The 17412-nt window shown below is 38.4% G+C and overlaps 2 protein-coding genes across 6 annotated transcripts in view; one reads left to right on the top strand and one right to left on the bottom strand.

Moving 5' to 3' along the window:
* The window catches only part of FZD3 (frizzled class receptor 3), a 69529-nt gene extending 53393 nt beyond the window's left edge, over window positions 1-16136 (bottom strand). For both annotated transcript variants that reach the window (XM_075860852.1, XM_075860854.1), the window contains exons 1-2: window positions 15901-16136; window positions 1022-1444 (exon numbers count right to left, since the gene is read on the bottom strand). In XM_075860852.1, the coding sequence (XP_075716967.1) occupies window positions 1022-1231 (210 nt within the window). In that variant the 5' untranslated portion in view covers window positions 1232-1444; window positions 15901-16136. The remainder of the gene's footprint in view (window positions 1-1021; window positions 1445-15900) is intronic.
* The window catches only part of FBXO16 (F-box protein 16), a 78700-nt gene continuing 77311 nt past the window's right edge, over window positions 16024-17412 (top strand). Inside the window, exon 1 of one of the 4 annotated variants that reach the window (XM_075860855.1) lies at window positions 16024-16467. In XM_075860855.1, coding sequence (XP_075716970.1) covers window positions 16377-16467 — 91 coding nt within the window. In that variant the 5' untranslated portion in view covers window positions 16024-16376. The remainder of the gene's footprint in view (window positions 16468-17412) is intronic. The other 3 variants (XM_075860858.1, XM_075860856.1, XM_075860857.1) reach the window with 3 other exon arrangements.

The following is a 17412-nucleotide window of genomic DNA, read 5'->3' as shown; positions in this document are numbered from 1 at the left end:
TAACGGGCCCCCAATCTACTATGTGCCATTTACAATATGGCGTCTTCTTATGTGGCAGAGGGGACTTTGGGCCCTATTAGGTACCAGGGCTCGTGTGCAACTGCAAAACTTGCACCCCTATAGCTACTGTCCCATGGTGGCCTCGACAACCAGATCAACAGTAACGATGCTTTCGAACAAATACACCCAAAAAGTTGAGCCTGGGAAAAAATGCAGTTTCCTACAAAGACCAAAAATATTCCAATGAATGCTCAAACTTCGAAAAGAGAAGCAGCGCCCTCATCCAGGGTCTTTAACTGTTTGATAATCAACAACCTTCAAAGCAGAGAATGCAACCAGACGGGTTCTTTATGTATGACCAGGCGAGGTGGACTGACAGGCCAGGATTCCCTTGCATACAATGGAGAGGGCATAAAATAGGTCCTCCAACCACCTGCCATTAGAGGAGATATATTATTATCAGTTGCGATGCGGATTATAATCAACCATAAAGGTGGCCATATTCATTAGATAGCTCTTGGCCAAATGCTATTCCTCCCGACTCCACCATAAACATGCACGCTCAGCATGGCCCCTCAAATGGGGAGAGTGGAGCAAGCCACTGCCAGACACCTCTTCGACGGGAACAAAGGATTCTTCTTTTTTGGGGGAAAATTTAAGTGCCCATGGGTAACACAAAATCCATGCCGATTTTTAGCCTGGTCAGAATGGAACCTCGGTTCCCAGTCCTTCAACACAACAGTGCCAACCACTGAGCCACCATGCCGGCTATCAACGCAACATTTAATGCACGGTGAGATGTCTTCAGTCCTTACAAGCCGATCATCATGCAGATGTAGGGACCTGGGTTCAAATCCGACCAAGGCAATATCTGCATGGAGTTGGCATGTCCTCCCCATATTTATGTGGGTTTCCTATGACATTGACACAAAGACCGAAACGCACGATACACAATAATGGTCAAGTCTGAATATTATGGTTATCAACATTAATCATGGAAATTACCAACACAAGGTCTCACCTCCATCGCCAGGGCCGCAGTCTGCTGGTCATAGTGGTTCAGCAGATTGGGCATGAAAGTAGAATTATAGGGAAGGTCTTGACACATTCTCAGTATAATGGGTTCACAGGCGAAGAGGCTGTGCCCCATGGCATGGTCAGCGAGCGCCATAAAAAGCCACATAAGGAGGGAAATCCTGTAAGTAGCCATGATAAGGCCACAAGGAGCCATGGCGGCCTTTATATATTAGCTGTCCCCCAGAGTCCAGCGCAGGGACGGCTCTTGGCGTGAGGATGACTCCAGTTCCCGTTGATCATGGAGGGATTTCCGATACATTTTTAATTCCTGGTTATTTCCCCTGTATTTTCCAGCCGCACTCCCAGCGTCCAGCCGCTAACCGCACTCCCAGACGATCGTCTTCATTGTAAGAGGTAGAAGTAAAAGCTGAAAACATCAAAAAAACCAGGACAAGTCAAAGCCGGTTCCTGTATTTTAAAACATGTCAGAAATTTTAAATGACTGAATAATAATTATAGCACGTCAATTATCAGCATCTTGTAAGCGGGAAATTACTGCTGGGGAAGAAGAAAACAGTCCTAATCTTGTAAGGCGGTAACTGATTATTTAATCTCCCAATAATGTATAAAACCTGTTAACGGCCACACACGGCGAAATACATTCATTAATAATCACCTAAGTCAGTGAAAAACAAAATTGTAACATTCATATCCATCTTCTTATACATAGGGGGCAGTATTATAGTAGTTATATTCTTGTATATAGGGGGCAGTATTATAGTAATTATATTCTTGTATATAGGAGCAGTTTTATAGTAGTGATATTCTTGTATATAGGGGCAGTATTATAGTAGTTATATTCTTGTATATAGGGGGCAGTATTATAGTAGTTATATTCTTGTATATAGGAGCAGTATTATAGTAATTATATTCTTGTATATAGGAGCAGTGTTATAGTAGTTATATTCTTGTATATAGGGGGCAGTATTATAGTAGTTATATTCTTGTATATAGGGGCAGTATTATAGTAGTTATATTCTTGTATATAGGAGTAGTATTATAGTAGTTATAGTCTTGTATATAGGGAGCAGTATTATAGTAGTTATATTCTTGTATATAGGGGCAGTATTATAGTAGTTATATTCTTGTATATATTGGAGCAGTATTATAGTAGTTATATTCTTGTATATAGGAGCAGTGTTATAGTAGTTATATTCTTGTATATAGGGGACAGTATTATAGTAGTTATATTCTTGTATATAGGGGGCAGTATTATAGTAGTTATATTCTTGTATATAGGGGGCAGTATTATAGTAGTTATATTCTTGTATATAGAAGGAGTATTATAATAGTTATATTCTTGCATATAAGGGCAGTATTATAGTAGTTATATTCTTGTATATAGGAGCAGTATTATAGTAGTTATATTCTTGTATATAGGGGGCAGTATTATAGTAGTTATATTCTTGTATATAGGGGCAGTATTATAGTAGTTATATTCTTGTATATAGGGGCAGTATTATAGTAGTTATATTCTTGTATATAGGAGCAGTATTATAGTAGTTATATTCTTGTATATAGTGGGCAGTATTATAGTAGTTATATTCTTGTATATAGGGGCAGTATTATAGTAGTTATATTCTTGTATATAGGAGCAGTATTATAGTAGTTATATTCTTGTATATAGGGGGCAGTATTATAGTAGTTATATTCCTGTATATAGGAGCAGTATTATAGTAGTTATATTCTTGTACATAGGAGCAGTATTATAGTAGTTATATTCTTGTACATAGGAACAGTATTATAGTAGTTATATTCTTGTATATAGGGGCAGTATTATAGTAGTTATATTCTTGTATATAGGGGACATTATTATAGTAGTTATTCTTGAATATAGGGGGCAGTATTATATTCTTGTATATAGGGACAGTATTATAGTAGTTATATTCTTGTATATAGGGGCAGTATTATAGTAGTTATATTCTTGTATATAGGAGCAGTATTATAGTAGTTATATTCTTGTATATAGGGGCAGTATTATAGTAGTTATATTCTTGTATATAGGGGCAGTATTATAGTAGTTATATTCTTGTATATAGGGAGCAGTATTATAGTAGTTATATTCTTGTATATAGGGGCAGTATTATAGTAGTTATATTCTTGTATATAGGGGCAGTATTATAGTAGTTATATTCTTGTATATAGGAGCAGTATTATAGTAGTTATATTCTTGTATATAGGGACAGTATTATAGTAGTTATATTCTTGTATATAGGAGCAGTATTATAGTAGTTATATTCTTGTATATAGGGGCAGTATTATAGTAGTTATATTCTTGTATATAGGGGCAGTATTATAGTAGTTATATTCTTGTACATAGGGGCAGTATTATAGTAGTTATATTCTTGTATATAGGAGGCAGTATTATAGTAGTTATATTCTTGTATATAGGGGAAGTATTATAGTAGTTATATTCTTATATAGGGGCAGTATTATAGTAGTTATATTCTTGTATATAGTGGCAGTATTATAGTAGTTATATTCTTGTATATAGGTGGCAGTATTATAGTAGTTATATTCTTGTATATAGGGGGCAGTATTATAGTAGTTATATTCTTGTATATAGGAGCAGTATTATAGTAGTTATATTCTTGCATATAGGAGCAGTATTATAGTAGTTATATTCTTGTATATAGGGGCAGTATTATAGTAGTTATATTCTTGTACATAGGGGCAGTATTATAGTAGTTATATTCTTGTATATAGGGGCAGTATTATAGTAGTTATATTCTTGTATATAGTGGCAGTATTATAGTAGTTATATTCTTGTATATAGGTGGCAGTATTATAGTAGTTATATTCTTGTATATAGGGGCATTATTATAGTAGTTATATTCTTGTATATAGGAGCAGTATTATAGTAGTTATATTCTTGTATATAGGAGCAGTATTATAGTAGTTATATTCTTGTATATAGGAGCAGTATTATAGTAGTTATATTCTTGTATATAGGAGCAGTATTATAGTAGTTATATTCTTGTATATAGGGGGCAGTATTATAGTAGTTATATTCTTGTATATGGGAGCAGTATTATAGTAGTTATATTCTTGTATATACGGAGCAGTATTATAGTAGTTATATTCCTGTATATAGGTGGCAGCATTATAGTAGTTATATTCTTGTATACAGGGGGCAGTATTATAGTAGTTATATTCTTGTATATAGGGTGCAGTATTATAGTAGTTATATTCTTGTATATAGGAGGCAGTATTATAGTAGTTATATTCTTGTATATAGGGGGCAGTATTATAGTAGTTATATTCTTACATATAGAGGGCATTATTATAGTAGTTATATTCTTGTATATAGGGGGCAGTATTATAGTAGTTATATTCTTGTAAATAGGGGGGAAGTATTATAGTAGTTATATTCTTGTATATAGGGGCAGTATTATAGTAGTTATATTCTTGTATATAGGAGCAGTATTATAGTAGTTATATTCTTGTATATAGGGGCAGTATTATAGTAGTTATATTCTTGTATATAGGGGCAGTATTATAGTAGTTATATTCTTGTATATAGGGGGCAGTATTATAGTAGTTATATTCTTGTATATAGGAGGCAGTATTATAGTAGTTATATTCTTGTATATAGGGGCAGTATTATAGTAGTTATATTCTTGTATATAGGGGGCAGTTTTATAGCAGTTATTCTTGTATATAGGGGCAGTATTATAGTAATTATATTCTTGTATATAGGGACAGTATTATAGTAGAAATATTCTTGTATATAGGGGGCAGTATTATAGTAGTTATATTCTTGTATATAGGGCAGTATTATAGTAGTTATATTCTTGTATATAGGGGGCAGTATTATAGTAGTTATATTCTTGTATATAGGGGCAGTATTATAGTAGTTATATTCTTGTATATAGGGACAGTATTATAGTAGTTATATTCTTGTATATAGGAGCAGTATTATAGTAGTTATATTCCTGTATATATGGGCAGTATTATAGTAGTTATATTCTTGTATATATGGGCAGTATTATAGTAGTTATATTCTTGTATATAGGGAGCAGTATTATAGTAGTTATATTCTTATATATAGGGGGCAGTATTATAGTAGTTATATTCCTGTATATAGAAGGCAGTATTATAGTAGTTATATTCTTGTATATAGGGGGCAGTATTATAGTAGTTATATTCCTGTATATAGGGGGCAGTATTATAGTAGTTATATTCCTGTATATAGGGGGCAGTATTATAGTAGTTATATTCTTGTATATAGGAGCAGTATTATAGTAGTTATATTCTTGTATATAGGAGCAGTATTATAGTAGTTATATTCTTGCATATAGGGGGCAGTATTATAGTAGTTATATTCTTGTATATAGGGGCAGTATTATAGTAGTTATATTCTTGTATATAGGAGGCAGTATTATAGTAGTTATATTCTTGTATATAGGGGCAGTATTATAGTAGTTATATTCTTGTATATAGTGGCAGTATTATAGTAGTTATATTCTTGTATATAGGAGGCAGTATTATAGTAGTTATATTCTTGTATATAGGAGGCAGTATTATAGTAGTTATATTCTTGTATATAGGAGGCAGTATTATAGTAGGTATATTCTTGTATATAGGGGCAGTATTATAGTAGTTATATTCTTGTATATAGTGGCAGTATTATAGTAGTTATATTCTTGTATATAGGAGGCAGTATTATAGTAGTTATATTCTTGTATATAGGAGCAGTATTATAGTAGTTATATTCTTGTATATAGGGGGCAGTATTATAGTAGTTATATACTTATATATGGGGGGCAGTATTATAGTAGTTATATTCTTGTATATAGGAGGCAGTATTATAGTAGTTATATTCTTGTATATAGGAGGCAGTATTATAGTAGGTATATTCTTGTATATAGGGGCAGTATTATAGTAGTTATATTCTTGTATATAGGAGGCAGTATTATAGTAGTTATATTCTTGTACATAGGGGGCAGTATTATAGTACGGTAGATATATTCTTGTATATAGGGGGCAGTATTATAGTAGTTATATTCTTGTATATAGGGGGCAGTATTATAATAGTTATATTCTTGTACATAGGGGGCAGTATTATAGTAGATATATTCTTGTATATAGGGGGCAGTATTATAGTAGTTATATTCTTGTATATAGGGGGCAGTATTATAATAGTTATATTCTTGTACATAGGGGGCAGTATTATAATAGTTATATTCTTGTACATAGGGGGCAATATTATAGTAGTTATATTCTTGTATATAGGAGGCAGTATTATAGTAGTTATATTCTTGTATATAGGAGCAGTATTATAGTAGTTATATTCTTGTAAATAGGAGCAGTATTATAGTAGTTATATTCTTGTATATAGGGGGAAGTATTATAATAGTTATATTCTTGTACATAGGGGGCAGTATTATAATATTTATATTCTTGTATATAGGGGCAGTATTATAGCAGTTATATTCTTGTATATAGGGGGCAGTATTATAGTAGTTATATTCTTGTAAATAGGAGCAGTATTATAGTAGTTATATTCTTGTATATAGGGGGCAGTATTATAGTAGTTATATTCTTGTAAATAGGAGCAGTATTATAGTAGTTATATTCTTGTATATAGGGGGAAGTATTATAATAGTTATATTCTTGTACATAGGGGGCAGTATTATAATATTTATATTCTTGTATATAGGGGCAGTATTATAGCAGTTATATTCTTGTATATAGGGGGCAGTATTATAGTAGTTATATTCTTGTAAATAGGAGCAGTATTATAGTAGTTATATTCTTGTATATAGGGGGCAGTATTATAGTAGTTATATTCTTGTATATAGGGGCAGTATTATAGTAGTTATATTCTTGTATATAGGGGCAGTATTATAGTAGTTATATTCTTGTATATAGGGGCAGTATTATAGTAGTTATATTCTTGTATATAGGGGGCAGTATTATAGTAGTTATATTCTTGTATATAGGGGCAGTATTATAGTAGTTATATTCTTGTATATAGGGGCAGTATTATAGTAGTTATATTCTTGTATATAGGGAGCAGTATTATAGTAGTTATATTCTTGTATATAGGAGGCAGTATTATAGTAGTTATATTCTTGTATATAGGAGCAGTATTATAGTAGTTATATTCTTGTATATAGGGAGCAGTATTATAGTAGTTATATTCTTGTATATAGGAGCAGTATTATAGTAGTTATATTCTTGTATATAGGGGGCAGTATTATAGTAGTTATATTCTTGTATATAGGGGCAGTATTATAGTAGTTATATTCTTGTATATAGGGCAGTATTATAGTAGTTATATTCTTGTATATAGGAGGCAGTATTATAGTAGTTATATTCTTGTATATAGGGGCAGTATTATAGTAGTTATATTCTTGTATATAGGGAGCAGTATTATAGTAGTTATATTCTTGTATATAGGAGCAGTATTATAGTAGTTATATTCTTGTATATAGGGGGCAGTATTATAGTAGTTATATTCTTGTATATAGGGGCAGTATTATAGTAGTTATATTCTTGTATATAGGGGCAATATTATAGTAGTTATAATCTTGTATATAGGGGCAGTATTATAGTAGTTATATTCTTGTATATAGGGGCAGTATTATAGTAGTTATATTCTTGTATATAGGGGCAGTATTATAGTAGTTATATTCTTGTATATAGGGGCAGTATTATAGTAGTTATATTCTTGTACATAGGGGGCAGTATTGGAAAAAATATGAATCTTAGTTTGTTAGGGAACTGACAGAATAGGCTTTAGAATTGACAACCATTTGTAAAACAGAAATGGGCTTACTTATCATTTCCCTCCCCCCACTCCTTTTGAAAGCAAGTGCAAGAACATTGAAGAACTGGAGAAAGCTCCTCTGGTGGCAGAGAAGGAGTTAACCAGGATGTGCAATCAGGTTTAATGCCAGATTAGGCAGATAATCCAGTGGAAACAGGTTGGAGCTCCTGTACATTATGCAAATGTGTCTAATAATAAAGGTGTGCGGCTGGCAGTCCATATAGGAGGCCGGGGTAATAATACGCACAGGATACGCCTGGCGTCGACTGTCTGATTATTCTCCCTACAAATATGAAAACAGCGATTCAAGTATTTCATGTAAGATCATGGGTGACGTGGGGTCTTCAGAATGCTGGTCTGATAGGACTGACTCATCCCTTACCACAGCCGGGGCCCCCGGGGGCTTCCAGTGCTACATCTACAGCTGCGGGAGGAGCGTGATTGTATGAAGGGATTAGACAGCTCCTTAGATCTGGGACCAGGCGATGACAAATGAGTATTTACAACAAAAATGGAATTTAGTTTTAGGATGGTTTATCCTGCTGATGTTATTATAATATTATTATAATGTACAGGAAAAGAGCATTTCCCCTTTAAATAAAAAAAAAAAATGCTAATAAATATAAATCTATGCGTTAGGCTCTGTTCACATCTGCGTCGTGGCTATCAACCGCGCCCAATGGACCCCAATGATAATGGTGCCCGTTGGGGTTACGTTGTGGTGTCCGTAGTTTCGATAGCCGGGATAGTACTGCATGCTGCGCTATTCTTGCCATCAAATATTTTGAATCTGTCTCCATCATATTCAAGTGTGAACACGGCCTTCTCAGCTGTTTCTTTATAATATCCGTTTCTGGTAAAGCTGGGTGACAATCAATATGGCCCGTAATACAGATCTCAGCAAGCACAGCTTTTCCAGAACCCTGAATGGCAAATGAAAAAATGATCATTCAATACTAATATTTATTCCAACCAGGCAGTGACTACGACTACATGGCCGGTAACTCATCATCTTGAGGAGATCTGCAGTATTAATGGTATCGGTAAAGCAGATCGAAGACGTTACAGGAAAGTCCACGACTCACAAATAAGTGGTGGTTCATCTGACGCTGCCAATGACATGCCAGATCATATAAGCGGCCGACAGAAACATTGTCAGGAGTTTCCAGAGTGATTGGATAAAACTTAGTGCATGGAAAATTGTGAAGGGGAATCCGAAGGCCTTTATTTTTATAGGTGCCATTCCCTCTAATGTTCTCAAAAATAGGTACAGTGCTTATATTTGTCCTGCCATATTGCCCTCACAAGAGCCAAACACAAACACACTGCCTCCACGAGTGCCAGCCACACTGCCTCCGCGAGTGCCAGCCACACTGCCTCCGCGAGTGCCAGCCACACTGCCTCCACGAGTGCCAGCCACACTGCCTCCACGAGTGCCAGCCACACTGCCTCCACGAGTGCCAGCCACACTGCCTCCACGAGTGCCAGCCACACTGCCTCCACGAGTGCCAGCCACACTGCCTCCACGAGTGCCAGCCACACTGCCTCCACGAGTGCCAGCCACACTGCCTCCACGAGTGCCAGCCACACTGCCTCCACGAGTGCCAGCCACACTGCCTCCACGAGTGCCAGCCACACTGCCTCCACGAGTGCCAGCCACACTGCCTCCACGAGTGGCAAACACACTGCCTCCGCGAGTGCCAGTCACACTGCCTCCGCGAGTGCGAGTCACACTGCCTCCGCGAGTGCGAGTCACACTGCCTCCACGAGTGCCAAATACACTGCCTCCACGAGTGCCAGTCACACTGCCTCCACGAGTGCCAAACACACTGCCTCCACGAGTGCCAAACACACTGCCTCCACGAGTGCCAAACACACTGCCTCCACGAGTGCCAGTCACACTGCCTCCACGAGTGCCAAACACACTGCCTCCACGAGTGCCAGCCACACTGCCTCCACGAGTGCCAGCCACACTGCCTCCACGAGTGCCAAACACACTGCCTCCACGAGTGCCAAACACACTGCCTCCACGAGTGCCAGCCACACTGCCTCCACGAGTGCCAGCCACACTGCCTCCACGAGTGCCAGTCACACTGCCTCCACAAGTGCCAAACACACTGCCTCCACGAGTGCCAGCCACACTGCCTCCACGAGTGCCAGCCACACTGCCTCCACGAGTGCCAGCCACACTGCCTCCACGAGTGCCAGCCACACTGCCTCCGCGAGTGCCAGTCACACTGCCTCCGCGAGTGCCAGTCACACTGCCTCCACGAGTGCCAAATACACTGCCTCCACGAGTGCCAGTCACACTGCCTCCACGAGTGACAAACACACTGCCTCCACGAGTGCCAAACACACTGCCTCCACGAGTGCCAAACACACTGCCTCCACGAGTGCCAGCCACACTGCCTCCACGAGTGCCAGCCACACTGCCTCCACGAGTGCCAAATACACTGCCTCCACGAGTGCCAGTCACACTGCCTCCACGAGTGACAAACACACTGCCTCCACGAGTGCCAAACACACTGCCTCCACGAGTGCCAAACACACTGCCTCCACGAGTGCCAAACACACTGCCTCCACGAGTGCCAGCCACACTGCCTCCACGAGTGCCAGCCACACTGCCTCCACGAGTGCCAGCCACACTGCCTCCACGCATTTACGCGTCAGGGGCAATGTCTGGACGCACAAAGCTCACACAGCTGTAATGGTTTGGGCTTCACTTCACCAATATTGGTGGTACTGGGCCGTACAGACTAGTAATACTATACCTCTCAAATTGGAGCAGTTGGGGAATAGGAGGTGGCAGAAGCGATTTCGGGGCAACATTCGACCCATGTCTTCAAATGAAAAAAAAAAACGCGTGCCCCTCTCTTAAAGAGGACACGTCCTCTCTGCTTTACCTATACCACAGGAGAGGAAAATGTGACAGGTTCCCTTTAATGGAGCGCAGCAAAAATACTACCACGAATCATGGGATTTACTGGGAATTATCCGCTAAGATGATCTTTTTTGATCCGGTTTAACGTGATTAGAAATATCACTGGATTTTATTTGCATTACAAAATTGAACTGTCCCAGATGTGGAAATCAAACAATCAAAAGCAATGTCACAATATATTAGCCACCCGCCACTTGATAACCAAAATGTCCCCCATTACAGCTCCCACTGGGGCTCGTCTCCCAGCTTTCTAAGAATCCTGAGAGGCAAAACTGCCCAGTTATAGAGCCCATCAACTGCTCCCATATCATTGCATTGCTAAACACATTAGCCATTCTGGAGTCTGGGAAAGCTTGGTGGCAACCTAGGGTGGAGCTGTAATGGCCGCTCGTTTGGATGTGACTATAAGAAATGGCTGAAGAGAACTTCAACAAAAAGACAATAAGAGAACGACGACCCCAGTGAGAGATGGTATTTGTTGCAACCCAACTTTCCCAGAATCAGATATAACTGCGAGGACTTGAATTCATCCAATAGTACAGCAACTCTATAATCTGGACTCACCAGACCAGAGGCATAAAACAGAGCAGATAAGCTCTTCCATGATGTCTGATAATCCGGCACCTGTTTGGGGGTTGCCACCCGGCTGGTAAACCACGGCCCGACCGGTATCCACATCAGGAGGGCTGTGTCAGTAAAAGATTTTCACCGGCAATAATAATTGGAGTGTTAGGAAATCTAAAAAGTGAGTAGTCTTATTTTTTATTTTATAAAATGTTTTCTTTTTTAGTCTGATCAGGGGTCTGAAGTCACAGGGGGCATTGTGTATAGCATTATCTACCGGAGGCATTGTGTGTGGCACTATTTACAGGGGCCACTGCGTGTGGCACTTCTACAGGGGGTGTGTAGCATTATCTAAAGGGGGCGCTGTATGTGGCACTATCAACAGGTAGCACTGTGTATGGCAATATCTACAGGAGGCACTGTGTGTGGCAATATTATTTGATTCGATGGCACTATTTTCGGTGGGCACAGCGTGTGGCTCTATTTTTATGAGGCACAGTGTATGACATGATTGTATTCAGGGGGGGCACAGTGTGTGTGTGTGTGTGTGTGTGTGTGTGTGTGTGTGTGTGTGTGTGTGTGTGTGTGTGTGTGTGTGTGGTTTCAGACTACATTCATCTACTGTGTATGGCCTCTGCCATAAAGTCATTGAAACTAAACGTATAAAGTTACACTCCTTGTGAAACCACAAAACTACACCCACTTGTTTACGCTGAAAATAAATATTTTGCCTCTGTCATAAAGAGATCATCACCATCACCTCCATGTCCCAACCTCATTTATCACAATTCTCCTGTGAAAGTCACGTCTGATAACACCGAGAACACGAGCGAAATGTACAGGCCGAGGGACACCTATACACGTCTGCAGAGTCCTCTCTATATACATGATGCACTCTCTATATACACACAATCTGCTCTCTATATACACAATCTGCTCTATATATACATGATACACTCTCTATATACACAGTCTACTCTCTATATACATGATGCACTCTCTATATACACATTCTACTCTATATATACATGATACACTCTCTATATACACAATCTACTCTCTATATGCATGATGCACTCTCTATATACACAATCTACTCTCTATATGCATGATGCACTCCCTATATACACAATCTGCTCTCTATATACACAATCTGCTCTATATATACATGATACACTCTCTATATACACAATCTACTCTCTATATACATGATGCACTCTCTATATACACAATCTACTCTCTATATACATGATGCACTCTCTATATACACAATCTACTCTATATATACATGATGCACTCTCTATATACACAATCTACTCTCTATATACATGATGCACTCTCTATATACACAATCTACTCTCTATATACACAATCTGCTCTCTATATACACAATCTGCTCTCTATATACACAATCTGCTCTCTATATACATGATGCACTCTCTATATACACAATCTACTCTATATACATGATGCACTCTCTATATACACATTCTACTCTCTATATACATGATGCACTCTCTATATACACAATCTACTCTCTATATGCATGATGCACTCCCTATATACACACAATCTACTCTCTATATACATGATGCACTCTCTATATACACAATCTACTCTCTATATACACAATGTGCTCTCTATATACATGATGCACTCTCTATATACACAATCTACTCTCTATATACACAATCTACTGTCTATATACATGATGCACTCTCTATATACACAATCTACTCTCTATATACATGATGCACTCTCTATATACACAATCTACTCTCTATATACATGATGCACTCTCTAGATACACAATCTACTCTATATATACATGATGCACTCTCTATATACACAATCTACTCTCTATATACATGATGCACTCTCTAGATACACAATCTACTCTCTATATACATGATGCACTCTCTAGATACACAATCTACTCTCTATATACATGATGCACTCTCTATATACACAATCTACTCTCTATATACATGATGCACTCTCTATATACACAATCTACTCTCTATATACATGATGCACTCTATATACACAATCTACTCTATATATACATGATGCACTCTCTATATACACAATCTACTCTCTATATACATGATGCACTCTCTATATACACAATCTACTCTCTATATACATGATGCACTCTCTATATACACAATCTACTCTCTATATACATGATGCACTCTCTATATACACAATCTACTCTCTATATACATGATGCACTCTCTATATACACAATCTACTCTATATACATAATGCACTCTCTATATACACAATCTACTCTATATACATGATGCACTCTCTAGATACACAATCTACTCTCTATATACATGATGCACTCTCTATATACACAATCTACTCTATATATACATGATGCACTCTCTATATACACAATCTACTCTCTATATACACAATCTGCTCTCTATATACACAATCTGCTCTCTATATACATGATGCACTCTCTATATACACAATCTACTCTCTATATACATGATGCACTCTCTAGATACACAATCTACTCTCTATATACATGATGCACTCTCTATATACACAATCTACTCTCTATATACATGATGCACTCTCTATATACACAATCTACTCTCTATATACATAATGCACTCTCTATATACACAATCTACTCTCTATATACATGATGCACTCTCTAGATACACAATCTACTCTCTATATACATGATGCACTCTCTATATACACAATCTACTCTCTATATACATGATGCACTCTCTATATACACAATCTACTCTATATATACATGATGCACTCTCTATATACAGTCTACTCTCTATATACATGATGCACTCTCTATATACACAATCTACTCTATATATACATGATGCACTCTCTATATACACAATCTACTGTCTATATACATGATGCACTCTCTATATACACAATCTACTCTCTATATACACAATCTGCTCTCTATATACACAATCTCCTCTCTATATACATGATGCACTCTCTGTATACACACAATCTACTCTCTATATACATGATGCACTCTCTGTATACACACAATCTACTCTCTATATACATGATGCACTCTCTATATACACAGTCTACTCTCTATATACACAATCTACTCTATATACATGATCTGCTCTCTATATACACAATCTACTCTCTATATACATGATGCACTCTCTATATACACAATCTACTCTCTATATACATGATGCACTCTCTATATACACAATCTACTCTCTATACACGCAATCTGCTCTCTATATACACAATCTGCTCTCTATATACACAATCTGCTCTCTATATACATGATGCACTCTCTATATACACAATCTACTCTATATACACAATCTACTCTCTATATACACAATCTGCTCTCTATATACATGATGCACTCTCTGTATACACACAATCTACTCTCTATATACATGATGCACTCTCTGTATACACACAATCTACTCTCTATATACATGATGCACTCTCTATATACACAGTCTACTCTCTATATACATGATGCACTCTCTATATACACAGTCTACTCTCTATATACATGATGCACTCTCTAGATACACAGTCTACTCTCTATATACATGATCTACTTTGTGTATACACAATATAGGGCCACATCTACATGTAGCATGAATATACAATCCTCACATTTATCCTATGCAGACACATTATCAGTAATAAAAATGCACAGTCCAGGGCCCATCATCATGTACCAATATGGAGCCATCCCTACAACAAATACACGATGACAGGCGGAGGAGGATGATATGGCATACAATGTAATATATATATATATATATATATATATATATAGCGCCAGCCAAGCAATGTAATATATATATATATATATATATATATATATATATATATAGAGAGAGCCGGTCATATAATGTTATATATGGTCCAGTGCTGTATACGGCAATGTGTGGACAGTTACGTATGGAGGAGCTGAGGCTCATACATAACAATGGAGCCATCCTGGTATAATATAACGTGCTGGGTGCAGATACATCAGTCACAAGCAGGACTCGCTGCCGCTACAGACTAATCTATATAATCACGGAGAATGATACAATGGATGCTGGATGCTATTATTACAGCTAGAACAATGCACAGGCCAGGGCTGATAACAGCGAGTGCAGCAGAGCCCGTGTATATAATGTATGGAGAATGTATAACGACCAGTCTAGAATTATAATACTACTACATGATAAATATATAATATCATACAATATGGATGCACTGTGCTGTCTGACATCATATATTACATTACACCCTATTATATTGTATTACATAGGGGATATCATATTACAGCACAATATATATACAGTATATTACATTACAGCATATTATATATATGACACCATATTACAGTACAGCTGATTATATTACACTACATTATATATATTACAGTACATTATATATACAGTATATTACATGACACCATATTATATTACACTACAGCTGATTATATTATGCTACATTATATATGTATTACAGTACATTATTACATATTATAGATTAGAAGCCCCGCACTCACCAGCAGCAGCTCCACGATCAGGGTGAGGTGTGTAATGACCAGCTCTGCACTCACTGCTGGGGGGCACACACAAACCACGCCCCCTGGCAAAATAGCCACACCCCTCAATACTAGTTACACGCCCCTAGCACACCGCGCCCTCCCATCGATCATCGAGGTGAAGACCACGCCTACAGCGTCTACACAGGCACCGCCTCCCGTGGTTACGATCAACTAACCCATTCATGCCGATCGCGAGACCACGCCCCTAACTTAGAAAAACACACCCCCAAGTACACGGCTGCGGCACGACACGCCCTCTCTTTTGGTATTGGTTACGCTGGGGAAGCGCAAGCCCCGCCCATCACGACTGCGGGTTGAAGCCTCTGCTGCGCGATCAGGTTTCTCAGCTGGTCGTTATAGCAACCACCCAGTTAGGGAAGAGGAGGAGTAAGAGGCGTGGCAGGACCGCCCACTGATTGATTGACGTGAGGGAGATGCTCGCTTTAGTTTCCATAGCAACGACGCAAGCAGCCGTGTCCGGTTCTCCGTCCTCCGGGGCCCTGCGCAGACCAGGTAACCGAGCCGGTAATTAATATTAGTCCGTGTGTGACGTCACGGAGCTGGTGTTATAAGGTGTAGTGTTATAATATAGATGTAGTGACGTGTATGACGACTTCCTGCTCCTCGTTATTACTATGTAGTTGTCACATTGATGAGTCGAAGAAATTGCGCAGACCTAAATCGGTTTTCATCGTCTTCTGTGCGTTACGACCGCGGAGCCGTAGACGTAACCGCTTTCCGGAACGCTGTAAACGATTTTACCACCGTGGCATTTACGTCGCGTCCCGGTAATAATACATGTGGGACAACGCAAAGATACAACAGGGGAGATTCACGAAGCAAAACGCGCAAAAATTGTGACACGAATTGCGCTACAAAACTACCGTACGTGCCGAGCGCCAAATCTTTTATGTGCTTTGTATACAGTTTTTGCGAAAAACGTCTAGAAAAATAACGTTATTCGCCGTAGCGGTCGCTGGTTTATTATTTGCAGCGTTTTTTGGTCTTGTACAAAACGCCATTCATTTTATTGTGTTTTTTTGCCGGATTTCGGTTATTCAAATGTTTTTGACTTGCGTTTTTTCAAGCCTTACAGAGAGGCCTATGGGAAAGCACTAAAAAAGGGGGAAAAAAACGGCACCAAAAAACGCATTGTTTATAGCGCGTTTAACGTTCCCCTTTTGACCTCCAGCTAACAACTGTTCGCAACGTTTTTTTACCGCAAAAATCGCCAAAACGTAAAATTCTGCCACAAATCCGCGGCAAATTCTGGTAGAAAATCCACAACAAATTGTGTTTCATTTGGTGCAGATTTTTTCGGACGGATTTACCGCTGTGGAGAACAAAAGCGGGGGAACCATAAATAGCTCCCTTGGTGGTACCGCAGCGTTGCGTCTCTGCCTCCCCTCCCCCTCCCCCTCTGTGCAGCCGGGCTCCTGGGATGACGTTGCAGTCGCGTCGCTACACGGG

Source organism: Rhinoderma darwinii, chromosome 4 (genome assembly GCF_050947455.1).
Source record: "Rhinoderma darwinii isolate aRhiDar2 chromosome 4, aRhiDar2.hap1, whole genome shotgun sequence".
NCBI classification, from domain to species: domain Eukaryota; kingdom Metazoa; phylum Chordata; class Amphibia; order Anura; family Rhinodermatidae; genus Rhinoderma; species Rhinoderma darwinii.
Note: the sequence above shows the minus strand (reverse complement) of the source record. Positions and strands in the feature narration are given on the sequence as shown.